We start from the raw sequence: 13,818 nt of genomic DNA, 5'->3' as shown, positions 1-13,818 counted from the left end.
GAATGTCTAAGGCCATTGCCTAACTTTTTAAGGAGCTGGAAATAAATGAAGCATATGATTAGGACGGAGGAGCTGAGTTTGGTTTAGCTGAAGCTATTAGAGGCTTCCCTGCAAAACTGAGGTCGTTCTCCCCCCCCGTCCCCCCCCCCCCCCCCCCCCCCCCCCCGCCTCCTGTGTGTCATCAAGCAATTTGTTTGAACCAAACTCTCGTGCTGGTCAGTGCTTCTATATTTGTCTGGAGTGCCCAAGCTGAAATTCTCCGGGATGATTTCCAGGAGTGCTGAGCACTGCTGTGCTTTGAATGAAGTTCCCTAAAAAGATCAGCTCCTTGGAGAGGATGTGTGTTAATTCCTACGTCCGTATTGCTCTTTATGAAGAAGGAATACCGGCCTTGAGCTCACGGCAATGCTGAGTGCATCACACCTGATCATCTTCAGCTATTTTAACAATGAGCAACATAGGAAAAGCGCATGAGGAAACCCTCTGCCCGGCATCACCTGGGCAGCACTGCAATTCAGCTGCTGCGAGAGGACTGCAGTGTAACTGGTCCCTTGTTCACCAACTTGCTCACGGTTGGGAAGGTAGGCTCCTTGGGGAGGGATGGCGGGACGCGAGCCGAGCGCTCCTGTGTGTGTGCAAGGGGCTGGCTTGCTGGCTCAGTCTGATTTCTGGCATTTCCAGGAGCTTCACCTTTGCCCTTCTCTCCTCTAGTAAAATTCATGTTTGAACAACAGAGCTATTACTGTGTCTGAGCTGGGAAATGTTTGCACTGGAGATTCATGATGATCTTGCTTATTAGCAGCTTCATCTCTATAGTGGTACAACTGGGCACAGAGTTTCTTCACAGTTGGAATAAAAACCGAACCGGTCTAGTTGTAAATGAGATGGGAAAATCACGGGCCTGGCAACGATGTGTTTTCCTAACAGAGGCAAATGACACGCAAACCAGCTCCAGTAGCTATCTTTTGTTTTCATCTCTAACCGTGCCGAGCCTGTGCATATGGTTTGAGGTTTGCCTTAGCACTGGCTGGAGCTGAGCTCCCCTACACTGAAGAAGTTCTTCTCCGCAGCCAATGCCAGGCTGCGGGGCCGGCCGGCAGCCGGAGCCCCTCGCTGTGGGAGAGGCAGGCTGGGGCAGCTCCCCCCCGGCTTGCAACAGGAGCAGCCGGGGCCGTGGGGCAGCAGCTGCTGCTGGGAAGGAGAAACGGGAAACCATCCCTCCCGGGAGGGAGCAGCTGCTGCCACCACCTCCCTGCCTGCTCCTGGCCGCGGTGGCCAGCCCAGGGCTCTGCCCTGGCTCTGGCCCAGCTCCCCAGTCCTGCTGCCTGCAGGGGCAGCCGGGCTGGGTTTGCTGCCATTGCCAGGGAGTCTCCTGCCAGTTTTGAAAGCGATACTGTGTCCCTCAGAGCTGGGCAGGAGGGGGGTGACAGCAGGCTCCAGCCCCTGCTGCCGGGGGGCCGGCTGTGTGGCGCTGAAGAAAGCCACTGCTGGCTGAAATTTAGATGAGCAAGAGCAGCGTGGGGCTTTGGCTAGCGTGTGACTTACAGCATCGGCGTACTCACCCTCGTTGGTGTGGGGGCTTCCCCGGCAGCTCCCTGTCCCCTTCCCTGCCACCTGTGAGAGGCCAGCCCCTGGTGTGACAGTGGCCTCCAGGAAGGCTGGCAGCCTCCTGCCACCGTCCCAGCAGCCTTTCCTCGAGGAGGGCCGAGGAAGCACCTGCGTGCATCCCTGTGCAATGCAGGCGCTGCTCCTCGTAACACTGGTGGGAAGGACAGCGGCGGCTGCCTGGCCCTGGAGGAGCCAAACGGGGGTGTAAAGACAGGGGTTGGTGCACAGCCCTCTCCTGCTGCCGGTGGGGGCCTGCATGGGGGAAGGCGGGGTGCTGGGGCTCCCAAAATTCCAGGCGGCGGCAGCAGCAGCAGCAAGCAAAGCAGGAAGAGCTGATGAAATTTCCTGCAGGGCCCATGAGTTATTTACTGAAGAAACGTGCTTGGTGGCATTCAAGTGGGGCTATTACAGTTTGCATCGCATGCTGATGACGAGCTGCGTTGCTGCTGCTGATGTCATGGGAGGTAATGACAGCGGTGTTTGCTGGCTGAGTGACAGGAGGTGTAAAGGCTCCTTTCAAGTGCAGGCAGAGGTGGCGTAAGGGAACCTGCAGCTGGGGCAGGGCAGAGGCTTGGGGAACAGCCTGCGCCGGAGGGATGCGGGAGCTCCCCAGTGTCCGGGGGGATGGGAGCAGCAACCCCCTCCAGCGAGTGTCCAGCTGGTGATGGAGTCATTCAGCGCGTGGGAGTTAGATGCTCCTTCCCCACTTGCTTTTGAAAAATTGCTTTGTGCAAAAGTGCGTGCTGCATTTGGCTGCCTTCAGCCCCCCTCCCCTGCAAGCAGAGGCCTGTGAGAGCCCAGGGTTTCTGTGCTGAAAGTATCATACCATTGGGCTTTATCAGCAGAAAAAGCATCCTGGAAAATACTCTGAGGAGCTCAAGTTTGAGGTGTGTGCATAAAACCAAGCAAGACTGTGGTACTGTGGCAGGGAAGGGCAGCCTCCCCTTAACCCACTTGGAGTGTGTGGCTCCTTGCTGCGACCGCTGCCATCCCCAGCCCGGGATGTGCCAGGCTCTTGCTAAGTATACGCTGACTCAGGCCAGCCTGCTGAAAAGCTGCTGCTTTTGTGCCTGCTCCCAACTGCAAACAGCTGCTGTAAACCCAGGGCTGATTTTCCTGCTGTTTTGTAGGATGAAGTCATCCCTGTCTGACCATACTCGAAGGTCTAGTCATCTGTCTGCTCTGCCCCAAGGCATGAGTCAAGGGAGGGCACGTGTATGCGACGCTGTGCAAGGTGTGTGTCCCTGCCCGCAGCTCAGATGCCCTCAGTGCCCACCGCAGTGTGCGAGGGGGATCCAGGGGTTGCCTCAGCCTGCAGTGGGGTGTTTCTGAAGCCTGTAAGGAGTGTAACAGGGAGATTTCAGGTCCCTTCCCAGCTCCCTCTCCACCTGCCTGGGAGGAAATTGGCTGCAGATTTAGGGCTTGTGAAGCCCCTGATTTGTGTGGCAGCCAGATGTGGCTGGGTGGGTCTCACAGACACCCCTCACTGCAGAGCACCGCTTGTGACTTTTCTCCCATCAAGTCTTACCTTAATAGAATAAACCCCGACGCCTACAGTTTGCGTGCTTACGGGCGTGGAGGGGATATTGCAGGAGGTACAGCTGTGATTTATAGTGCTGTATCAGGATCGCAGCAGGATGCTGCTCAGCTGGAAGTGAGAGATGGCTCCTCTCACAGCTGCTCCGCTGCTGGTCGGATCCTCTGGCCTCAGATCTCTGTTTGTTTTTGCTTGACCTATTTTCATTTGCTGTGCCCAGCACATGGCTGAAGAAGTTGGGAGCTAGAGCAGCTGCTCTTCCTGGGGGTTTTTCTCTCTCTGTAGGGCCGTGAGCCACCATCTGTGCCGGGCAAGCAGAGCACGCGGTGCAATTTGCTTAACCCCATGTTGGAGACCAGAAATGGGTAGGTGTGCTTGGGGTCTGCTTTGCTGGCAAAAAACAAGCAAGCTGTTTGCCTTCCAAAGCTAAAACCATACTTAGGTGCAGCTCATCCCACTGCAGATCAGCAGCACCGCGGGAAGAAAAGGGCTGTGTTTGCCTCCTAATAAATGGCTAAGATAAACCTCAAGTACAGAAGCAGGAGCTTCTGTAGCAAAACTGGGTGCTGCAGTGTGCATGGCTGCCTCCCCTGGGGAGCACTGGCGTGGGCCCCCTGGGAGCCGCTGTGGCCAAGCACACCCACTGGGGTTTGGAGGGCAGCTGTGTGGGGGGCCCAGGGAAGCTCCCCTCTTCCTCACTCCGCGCAGCGAGCCTGGGAGCAGGTCTATAAATCACACTGCCTCCCTGGGCAGCAAGGAGTCTCCCCAGAGGTGTGCCTGGCACTGCCCAAATGGTGCTGCTGAAGCTTCCAAGGGACCTTGGGGTCTCCTCCATCGTCCTGCACAGGACCTGGGCGAGGAGGGGTGCCTAGGACATCCCTATCAAGCATTAAGTGCCAGTGCGGGGGCACAGTGGGAGCAGGCAGTGCAGCCCAGTGAGGGGCCACAAGCAGACATCTCCCGCCACGGCCCTGCAGCCAGAGGCTGGGGGCCTGTGCTGCAGGAGTGCGGCACCCCCAGCTCAGGTGGCGGGGGGCTGTGGGGTCATGCCTTACCCTCGCCCCCTCGCAAGGGCCACTCTCCTCTGGAACTACACCAGAGCATCTCCTGACTATTAGTTGCCGTCCGGTTTCACCCCCTAATCCCTAGCTCAAACCCTGCAGCGTGGGTGGGAGGGGAGCTGTTTGCTGCGGAGCGGGGGGCACTCGGGGAGCAGCTGCTGAGCGCTGGAGGAGGCAGCACGGGCTGGCAGGTTGGGATGTGATCTGTGGGACCAAGGCTGCACAAGCTGAGGCGAGTGCTTGGCATCTGCTGGCAGGGCCCAGTTGAACCGGCCAGCTGTGCCCACAGCCCGGCTCTTGCTGCCTGGCAGGTGCGCTGGGAGGCCCTGGCATGGAGGCACTGGCAGCTCCGGGAACAACTCCTTTTGCTTTAGCTGGGTGCACTCCAGCGCCGGCTGGACGGAGGGAGGCATCCGTCCTCCTGCTGCTCACTGCAGCTGCTCGATGCTGTGGTGTGCAAACGGTGTGAGTGACTCTGTAGCCCAGTTACAACCTATGCACAAACTTGCTGAGTCAACTAGGCCAGGTATAATTCACGTCTTCACTCTCTCAGTACAGGTCTCTTTACAGGACCATGTTTATTGTGGATTAATGCACCTGAAAACAAACGTGGTTCATATGCAGCAGGGCAACGTGTATTTATATATCTTTTATAAGCTGAGTGGAGATGGGACTGCTAATCCTTTCTGACAGGGAGGTCACCCTTGAGAGTGGTGCCCCAGGAGGGCAGGCACCAAGGGCAGGCGCACGGAGCTTGGGGAGCTGTGCCAGCCGGCGGGGGATGCCCTGAGCCGGTGGCTCCTCCATCTGCAAGCGGCTCCTGACTCCTTGGCCTTGACAGCAGCCCCTTTTCCCTCCGCGCTGCCTTCATCTTCCTCGGCTGCTTCTGGCTCTGATAAGGTCACTGCATCTGAAGCCTGGAAACCATCTCCACCTCCACATTTACTTCCAGTACCGCAGTCTTTCCTCTCCTCTTTGCCGTAACACTGCCTCCAGCAAGGCAAAACCCACCACAGCAGGAGCTGTAATGTCCTGAAAGGTCCCCACTGGGACCTGGTTGTGACCGGTACCGTCCCCCTTAGTGTTGGGTGACACTGGTGGCAAGAGGAACAGCATCCGTACTGACCATAGCACACCTGGGGTGCGTTTCTGGGCTCCTGCTCACGCGGGGAAGGGGACAGCCCTGGTGTGAGGATAAAGCCCTTTCCCATAAAACTGCCCTTCGCAGCAGCTGCACGTGGGTCTAACCCTGGCGGTGGTGGCTGCGGGAGCAGGTGGCTTGGTGGGCTCGGTGAGGAGCCCCGTAGCTCCACACGGCCAGCACGCGTTGCGGGCAGTGTTGCGAGCAGTGCTGCTTGTCAGGCAGCAAGCGAGGAGGGTATGGGCGCTTGCCTTGCAGGAGGTGGCAGCTCGGTGTGACGAGCCACACAGCTCTCAGGCCCGGAAGGGTGCAGGGGGCTCCCAAAGTGGCCCACCTGACAGAGGAGGCCAGGGCAAGGTTCTGCCTTGCTGGCCTGCTAGCCTGCTCCCTTGGTGCCACCACGGTGTACCCACGGGCACTGGGGTGGCTACAGACCGGGACAGTGCAGAGCTCAAGGTGAGACCCTGTTTCTGTCTGTAGCCATTGGCTGTGGCGTCCCTACCCCTGGCACATACCCTGCTGGCACTGGGACCCCCACCCTGCCTTGGAGGTGATGGAGAGCTGTGGGCTGTGGGGTACAGCTGGCTGGTTCACAGCGTGCTGCACAGCCAGAGGCTCTCCTTCCCGTAGCTCCAGTAAAAAACAACAGCGCAGTGACCAGGAGCGCTTCTTGGCATCCCCATGAGTTGCTGGCACATCCCTGATGGCCAGGCCACCGCCGCTGTGTTGGCAGTCCCTCCACCCGCACCCTGTCCCCACGGGTTCGGCGGGGAGAGGTGTTTCTGGGATGTAGTGTAGGGCTGCGATTAGCACCAAACATGACATGCTGAAGCTTAAGTATCTATTGAAAATATGCCATATATTTGTTTTTCACGAGATGGTATGGAGCAGTTCATACAAAAAAAAAAAAAAGGAAAAATGGGTGCTCCCCACCCGTTTTCCGTAAAGCTCTGTGAGAAATGGCCCATGCTCATCAGCTGGGAACAACCAAGGGCAGCTTCAATGAGCAGGGCAGTGCTGCTCTGAGGGGAAAAGTGCCAGTTTCTCAGCTGCTTCTGCAGTGAAACTAGCAGGCAGGGGGAAACATACCCCCTTTTTTTGTGGGTCATACATAACCCCTTCCCAGAGGTAAGTCCACATCTAGACAAGAATCTGGATGCTGTGCTAGCAGTGTTAGGAGGGGTCTCCTCGGCAGAGCTGGTGTAGCTGCAGCTAGCTAGTCAAGCCGTGCTACTTCCCATCGTCCGGTTGCGTGTTAAGTTAGTGCAGTTCAGGTTAGGCGCCATGTCCTGCCCCTGGGGTCCTGGTCGAGGACCACCCCCAAGACCAGGAGATGCTGCCTCCCTGCTGGGAACCACTAAGGGCCCCATTGTGGCAGGGCTGTGCCTGGGCTGCTCCAGACCCGGGTGCTCAAAATCCTGGTGGCTCCCACTGAGGGACAGGCAGACAGTGTCCCCTGCCCCTCCTGCTCTCCTAAGGCCAGATCTGCCCCACCGACCCCTCTGCCTCCTGGGGCCAACTACCCCAAAGTGGCTCCGTGGGAGGCAGGGTGATGGTGAAATGCCAGCCATGCCAATGACCTTCTTGGCCATCCTGGCTGTGAGCCGATGGCCAGGAGAAGCAGCTCAGTAGGTGGTGTGCCAGGAGCTGATCCTGCCAGTCCTCGCACAGGCCTTTTGCCACGGGCTTTCGAGGAGGGTGCAGCTTCCACCGTCAGCACCACGCTGGACCTCATGGTGTAGGACGCAGGATGTGCTGCGCCATGTCGTTAATGCCTCGTCTCCCCAGGGAGTCGCAGCGGGCATCCCAGAAGAGCCTGTGCCCCATCTCCTTCCCTCCTGCCACTCCGGCCAGTGGCAGCCCTGTCCTCGCAGGTCTCTGCCGCATAAGGGGTGTTGCAGGCAGCATCACCGTTGCAGGCAGCGTCACTGTTGCAGGCAGCGTCACTGCAGAAGCAGCGCCAGGGGCAGGAAGAGCAGTGTTGGCGAGATGGAGACCTCGGCAGTGCCACCGCAGTCTTGGGCATTTTCCTGGGAGATGGGAGAGAAGGCGTCAGCTTGCTTACTGCCAGGGTGGCTGCCTGCAGAGGGAAGGGAGCCCGCCCCTCGCCTTTGGAAGGGGGAGCAATGCCTGTGGCCAAAAGGAAGGATCACCGGGGGTAAAGGAGGTGACTGGTTTGACGCCTGTGGGCCATGATGGCCACCTGTGAGCTAGGAAGACACTCGCCTCCTCGGCTTTCACCGTGCTCTGCTCCACACCCTGAAATCCATCCCTCAGCCTTGGAGGCTGCAGCAGGATCAGCTCCCACCTGCACATCCCTCCTGCAGCTCCTTCCAGAGTCCCCTGCCCACGGGGCAGGGACAGGCAGCTGGGCTGCCTCGCACGTTGTGTGAAGGTGCCCGGACCAAACTCCTGCCAGCCTGGCAGGTGGGAGAGCTGCCTGGCTGCACCAAGTCCAGGTCTCAAGGGCTGGTTACGGGAATCAGGGCTCTTCCAGCAGGTGAACCCCCCAAAGAAACCCGGCAACCCTGTGATGTCTGAGCTCAAGCCCTTCCTAGGTGTCACTAGCGTGACTCTCCTCCTGCTAGGAAGCCCCTTGGGGATTCACACGGCTGTGTCTGGGTCCAGCCAGCAGGATGGACATGCGATACACACAATGCAGGGGTGCAAGAGGAGACACGTGTGCATGGGTACAGGCATGGCCATGGTGAAACCCAGCTGTGTGCTCTCCCTCCCTCCCGCGCTGCCCCAGGGTACCTCAGGGTGAAACGCGTGGCATGTATCCGGCCGCCGCCTCAGCTTCTGGGACCGCATCCGTTCACACTTCACTGAAGCATTATGTGCGAGGCTGTTAAGGACACTGGCAGTGGCAGGCAGGGAAAAGGGGGATGAGCGCCACACAGACCCACAGGGCCCTGATGCAAGTTGTCTAGGTGGAACTGCACAGCCTGGGAGACAGAGCAGGGAGGACAAGGGAAGGGCAGGTCACCCTGCATAGGCTGGAAACATCTCCAAGCGCTAGAAGGTGGCAAGGAATGATGGGCAGCTGAAAGTGGCCAAAATGCACGGAGAGGGCTCAGCTTCATGGTGACAAGCTGCACCACGTCACCGCCCTTATGAGGAGCGAGGGATGAGGACCCAGCAGGGACGAGTTATGGAAGCACCTGAGAGCGGTGTCAGGGAGCCAGCCCAGCTGCACCCACTCCACCACTGACCCTTTCTTCTGGCCTGTCCCACCCTCACCCTCGTACAGCGCATCTGACAGCCTGGCTGGTGGAGGCTGGCTTCTTCTTGGGGGGCTGGAAGGCAGAACCCTTACCTCCTCTCCACTGCACTGCAACCCTACCTGCTCCATGTCTCTCTCCCCAGCTGTCCCACAAGTCGGGCCATGCCCTCCACCCCTATGGCAATTGCCCCTGGAGCACATTTTCCACCCTAGCAGACATGGAGATGAAAGGGCCTGTGGAGCTGTGCATCCCTGCCGCACGTGGAAGGATATATTTGACCTCTTTCACATCCAGCAGGATGGGTGGGAAGACGCTGCAGTCGCAGACAGCATCCGTGATGAGGAGCAGCAGGTTACTGCTGGCGATCTGCTGCGCCACAAACATCCTGCAAGAAAAGAGCGGGCGGGAGAAAGCACATCCCTCCTGCTGCAGCGCCAGAGCAGCAGCCCTGGCATCACCTGGCCCACAGCAAAGAAATCCAAAGAAAACAGAGATCACAGAGATCATCGGAAACGGGATGTCAGCAGAAAGTGGGAGAGACACAGTGAGCAGCCGTACGCACGGGGGAGGTGGCATTAGCCCACCTTTTTGGCCTCAGGAAGCTCCAAACTGGCTCAGATTTGCAACTCCATGCTAGACACAAAAGCCAAAAGCAAACCCAAAACCCAGCCAACCAACCAAAAATACCAACCAACAAACAAAACCCAACACAAGCCCTCTCCAGATGGGGCACCATGATGCCTGAGAAGGCCTGGTTTCATCCGAAGGTGTGCCAGTGCCCATTCAACGTATATTTATGCGTATGCTTATACAATGCAAGGATGTATGTACTATGTGGTCCTGCAAGGAGCATAGTTTTGCTAAATTTTGTGTTACTGGAGTGAGAAATGGAGGATCCCAGTAGCATTGCACGTTATGTCGGTGTGGTGGGACTGACCAGCTGGTGCTTGGTCTTGCCTACTGCCACAAAAAATGTGCAGCTTCACTTTGCAGCCACAATTTCGCCTGCCCCTTCCCCTCCCTGTCAGACAAGCAGACTATGGAAAAGGGCCGGTGACGAGCACAGGCATGTGCCAGTGGGGATGTCTCTAGATGTAAGCGTTTGCCTGGGGATGTGCACGTGAGGGCTTGCGGCAGCACTGCTGCCCGGTTGTGCAGGCAGCGGAGGGCTTGCGTGGGCAGAGCAGGATGAGGGCAGGCACGTGTTTCGGCTGCATGCAGGGTTTTGTGCATGAGTGTGTGTGCACATGCGGGTGCGTGGGCAGCTCAGACGTGTCTCTGGGCTCACGAGGCTGCATGTGCCTGTGACTGTGGGTTTGCACACTGGCACGTGCACGTCTACGGCACCCCTGGGCGAGCACGGGGAGTGACAGGGGGTGCGTGTCCAAGCGTACGCACGCTGGTGTCACCGCAAGGCGCTGTAGCTGTCTGGGCATCTCACCCGCCTGCGCCACACCCCCGCCCGATGCCTTGCAGGCATTGCCTGCCCTCTGCCAGCACAGAGGCTGCAGTCAGCAGAAGCAAGGCTGAGCTGCCCACGCTGCCATCCTCTACTGCCTGCCGGCAGGCTGTGCTGCCGCTGGGCACCGGGAGGCCGTACAGCCCTGGCAAGGAGCCTGCAGGCTGGCCTGGGCCCGCTGGGCGCAGGGAAGGCCAGGGATGTCAGGCTCGGTGTGCCTGTGCTGGTGGCAGGGCTGTGACGCTGCAGCCAGTACGTGGCTCTGTGCACTCCCAGTCCTGCTAACCACCTCTCTGCCAAGGGAGAGGCCTTCTGGATTAGAAATACAGGTTTGTGAGGATGTGCCTACTGCACCGACCAACCTGACTGCACTGGAGGACCGCCCTGTCTCCCTGGTTATTCGCCACCTAGTCTCGCTGCCTTCTAGCCTCCAGGGATTTCTGTATTCACTTTTAGAGGTGTTGAATGTCACACACTGCAGCGTGACCATTTCATTAGTATTCCTGGCTGATGACTGCTTTGGGAGCTTTGACAAGCAGATTTTAACTCACGCACAAATTCAGTAACCTGGATAGAGGTGCCCCACGCACCAATCCGCAAGCCAACTTTTTGCCCAGGATGGAGCACCCAGCCTACCCTCGCTCCACTGGGAACCACTTGGGCTTGCGAAATGTGATTGGGAAAGCCTGCACACCTCAGCTGGCCACTGGCTAACACTCTACAGAGCCTGCGTCGGGACATGTGTCTCTCCCAAACACCTGCATGAAAGATGCATGAGAGATGCGCCCGAGATCCAGAGGCTGCAACTACGCCTGTAACTACGAAGGAGCCGAGCAGGACGCAGTGGCTGCTGCTGACGGCGCTGGCAAGGTGCTGCCTCCAGCAAGGAGGGGTCAGCCCCAGGCTGCGTTGGTGGCAGAGATCTGTGCAGCAACAGCTTAACACACAAACAGGTCAGTTTGGGGCACTCAGCTCCCCTGGATCTGCCCAGAGCTTCTTGCACCTACACACCTTGTTGTCACCAAATCTGCAATCTCTTGTAAAACAATGTTTGGCAAGGCCTGGTTTTCCTAAAGTCATGCTGACTAGCGCAGGCTGTTTTCCTAACCTTTAAGTCTTTCCTGCAGTTGATCCAAGACTGAAGTCAGACTAGGTAGGATTGTTTTGGTTTTTTTTTTTTTTCAAGAGGGATTCCAGTCAGATCTGTTTGGATGCCTCATGTTAGGAAAAGCTGGACCAGTGGAAATGCATCCTTCTGTCACCTTTCCGCACGTGATTGCTGATGGCGCTATGCAACCGCTGAAAACAGCCTCTTTTCACAATGACTTTTCTGTTATTTTGGACTGTTCATTCTCTTAAAATGAAAATGGAAAATAAAAAAGTAGACCCCTGTTTTCATTTCTTTCAGTTTAACACTTCTTTTTTTCCCCCTCCCTGCTTTTTTTTTTTCTGTAGAAAAACAGAAAAGAGGGAAAATAAAAAAAGGAAAAGGAAAGCCGAAAGCATTGCAAAAAGGAAAATCTTCTAAGGAGAAAACTTTTGCCAGAAACATGAAAAAACAGAACAAGTTCCTTTCTGAAATCTGTGGAATGGAAAGATATATATGTATTTAAATGCTCTTTCCCTCATTCTACAGCCACCTCTGCTTATTAACAGATGGTTTCAATTTTTTTTCTCTTCTATCAAGAAGCAGTAACTCGGTCACTTCACCTCCTTATTGTCCAGCATGGCTGTTTAGCTCTGCTCTGCGGCCAGAGCTGCAGATGCAGCGGTGGCCATGCCATGGGCACAGCAGCAGGCAACTCTTCTCAAGGTTGCCGTCATCACCGATGGGCTCTGCGACAAGGCTCATGTTCTGTCATGACCTGGGGACCCCAAATGAAAGGGAAGCTGCAATTCTTACTTTTGGCAATCTCCGCACTCGATCAGCCCATTGGTCTCCTTGATGGCCGGCTCATACACAAAAACGGGGTACTCGGTGTCGCAGGGCTGCAAGGTGTCGTGCTTCTTGTGCTTGTGAGCTGCAATGGTAAGGAGACAAGGTGAGAAATGAAGGGCAGAGGATCAGATAGGAGTGGTCTGCACTGAGATGGAAGCATTTAAGACTGGCGATGTAGGTTGGAGGAGCAGCCCTGCGTCCCCCCCACAACAGTGGCCAAGAGCAGGTGCCTACCAGAGAAGAAGGGGAAGGAGATGCTGCAGCAAGCAGCCAGGCAGTGATCCCTGCTCCCACTAGATGGTGTGGGAAAACCAGCCTATGTGAGAAATGTGCCCAATATTCCCACTTGCTTTCCCCAAGCAAGCCTGGACCCTGCCCTGCCATGCTGCAGCTGTGGGGCCGCAGCGGCCACAGCACTCCAGGGACCCCCGTGGCCAGTTAGGCAGGGGCATTTGGGCACTGGTACCCCTGTGTTCAAAGGAGGGAGGGGTCTACTGAACCAGCAGTGTTAATAAAGTCCCTCCTGCCTAACCCAGCCCTGGTTCACGCAGTTTTTTAAACATCAAAGTTACGATTGGGCTGGTCCTCAGTGCCCGTGCTGAGGGATCTGCCCCTGCGAGGACCCTGCATGTCCGTGGTGGGCTTCTCCATCAACCGCTGATCCTTCCTGAGCTCTCTGACATTTCAGAGCGAGCCTACAGCAGGCAATTTGAAGGGCTGAATATGTGTCACATCATTAAAAAGAAAACACCGCCCCCAAACAGATCTGGCCTGAGACCACAGGGAAGCAGATGACGGCTCTCGAGGACCATCAGAGACCCAGCTAACGCACAGCGCTGGCTCCTGGAGGGAGCCATCCACCGCAGAGGCAGGGAGCAGCGGCTCCATCGCTCATCAGTCACACTCTGTGGGACTCCCAAACTAATTTGGGGATGAGGGGGAGCTGATCTACCTTACTGAGCCTCCCTCGAGAAGCAAGGGCATCCTTTCTAGGAGTTCAGCAAAGTCTGCCTTGCCTGAAACTACTGCCTTGGGCCCTTCTAGCAATTATTTTCTGCAGTTGGAGGTAGCAAAGTGAGCTCCTGCCTCTGTAAGACACAGGGGAATGTCACCGATAGAAATGCGAGGTTTTGTTGCTAGGGCAGAGGTGGTTGCAGCTCAGCCAACAACAAGTATGAGAAATGGTTTCTACATCAGCTTTGGGTCTGAGCACAAAGGACTTGCTCTGCAGCCCTCCACCCACACAGCGGCTGCAGACAGCCCTGCCAGGGGGGACGGGCAGGGAAGAGAGTCCTTCTGATGTGGAGGACGACCAGCTTACCCCTTGCAGCAGCGGCGCTGAAGGTTAATAGAAAAACGCAGCGATATGGGTTTTAATCAGTAAATGTATGGTAAGAAGGCACCAAGAGGGCATCCATGATTCTGATGGGTAATTTGCATCACTGTAAAACCCTCACTGAGAGCTATGGTCTCCTCTCACCCGACACTGCTGGAGCTCACAGAAAGAGGCAGGCACCACCCTGCGGAGCTTGCCGTCTAAACAATGTGGATTATGTGAGAGAGAGAAAAGCCGGATGATTTTCTCTGATTTTTCTCTCCACCATGGCAATCCAGCGACACAAGACATCCATTAAGAGCCAGGAACTGCAGCCCAATCTCCCCCTGTAATGCCTTCCCCAGATGAATATGATGGGTACTCAAACACCTCCCTGCAGTACCGAGTCCCCGGTAGTTGTGCCTTGTGCTTTTCTTCTGAACTCTCAAAAAAATGTCACTTGCAAGGCAGCCTCCTACTTAAATCCTCCCAGACTGTGGGACCCACCTTTCGGTATCATGGTTAGGTTCC

At 56.7% G+C, this 13,818-nt stretch overlaps 1 protein-coding gene across 1 annotated transcript in view; it reads right to left on the bottom strand.

Moving 5' to 3' along the window:
* Positions 1–7,290: 7,290 nt before the first annotated feature.
* The window catches only part of CACNA2D4 (calcium voltage-gated channel auxiliary subunit alpha2delta 4), a 131,449-nt gene continuing 124,921 nt past the window's right edge, over positions 7,291–13,818 (bottom strand). The window contains exons 37-40 of the mRNA XM_050903137.1: positions 11,937–12,054; positions 8,847–8,959; positions 8,105–8,187; positions 7,291–7,377 (exon numbers count right to left, since the gene is read on the bottom strand). Coding sequence (XP_050759094.1) covers positions 7,291–7,377; positions 8,105–8,187; positions 8,847–8,959; positions 11,937–12,054 — 401 coding nt within the window. The remainder of the gene's footprint in view (positions 7,378–8,104; positions 8,188–8,846; positions 8,960–11,936; positions 12,055–13,818) is intronic.

The sequence above is a fragment of the Gymnogyps californianus genome, chromosome 1, assembly GCF_018139145.2.
Source record: "Gymnogyps californianus isolate 813 chromosome 1, ASM1813914v2, whole genome shotgun sequence".
In the NCBI taxonomy this organism is placed as follows: domain Eukaryota; kingdom Metazoa; phylum Chordata; class Aves; order Accipitriformes; family Cathartidae; genus Gymnogyps; species Gymnogyps californianus.
Note: the sequence above shows the minus strand (reverse complement) of the source record. Positions and strands in the feature narration are given on the sequence as shown.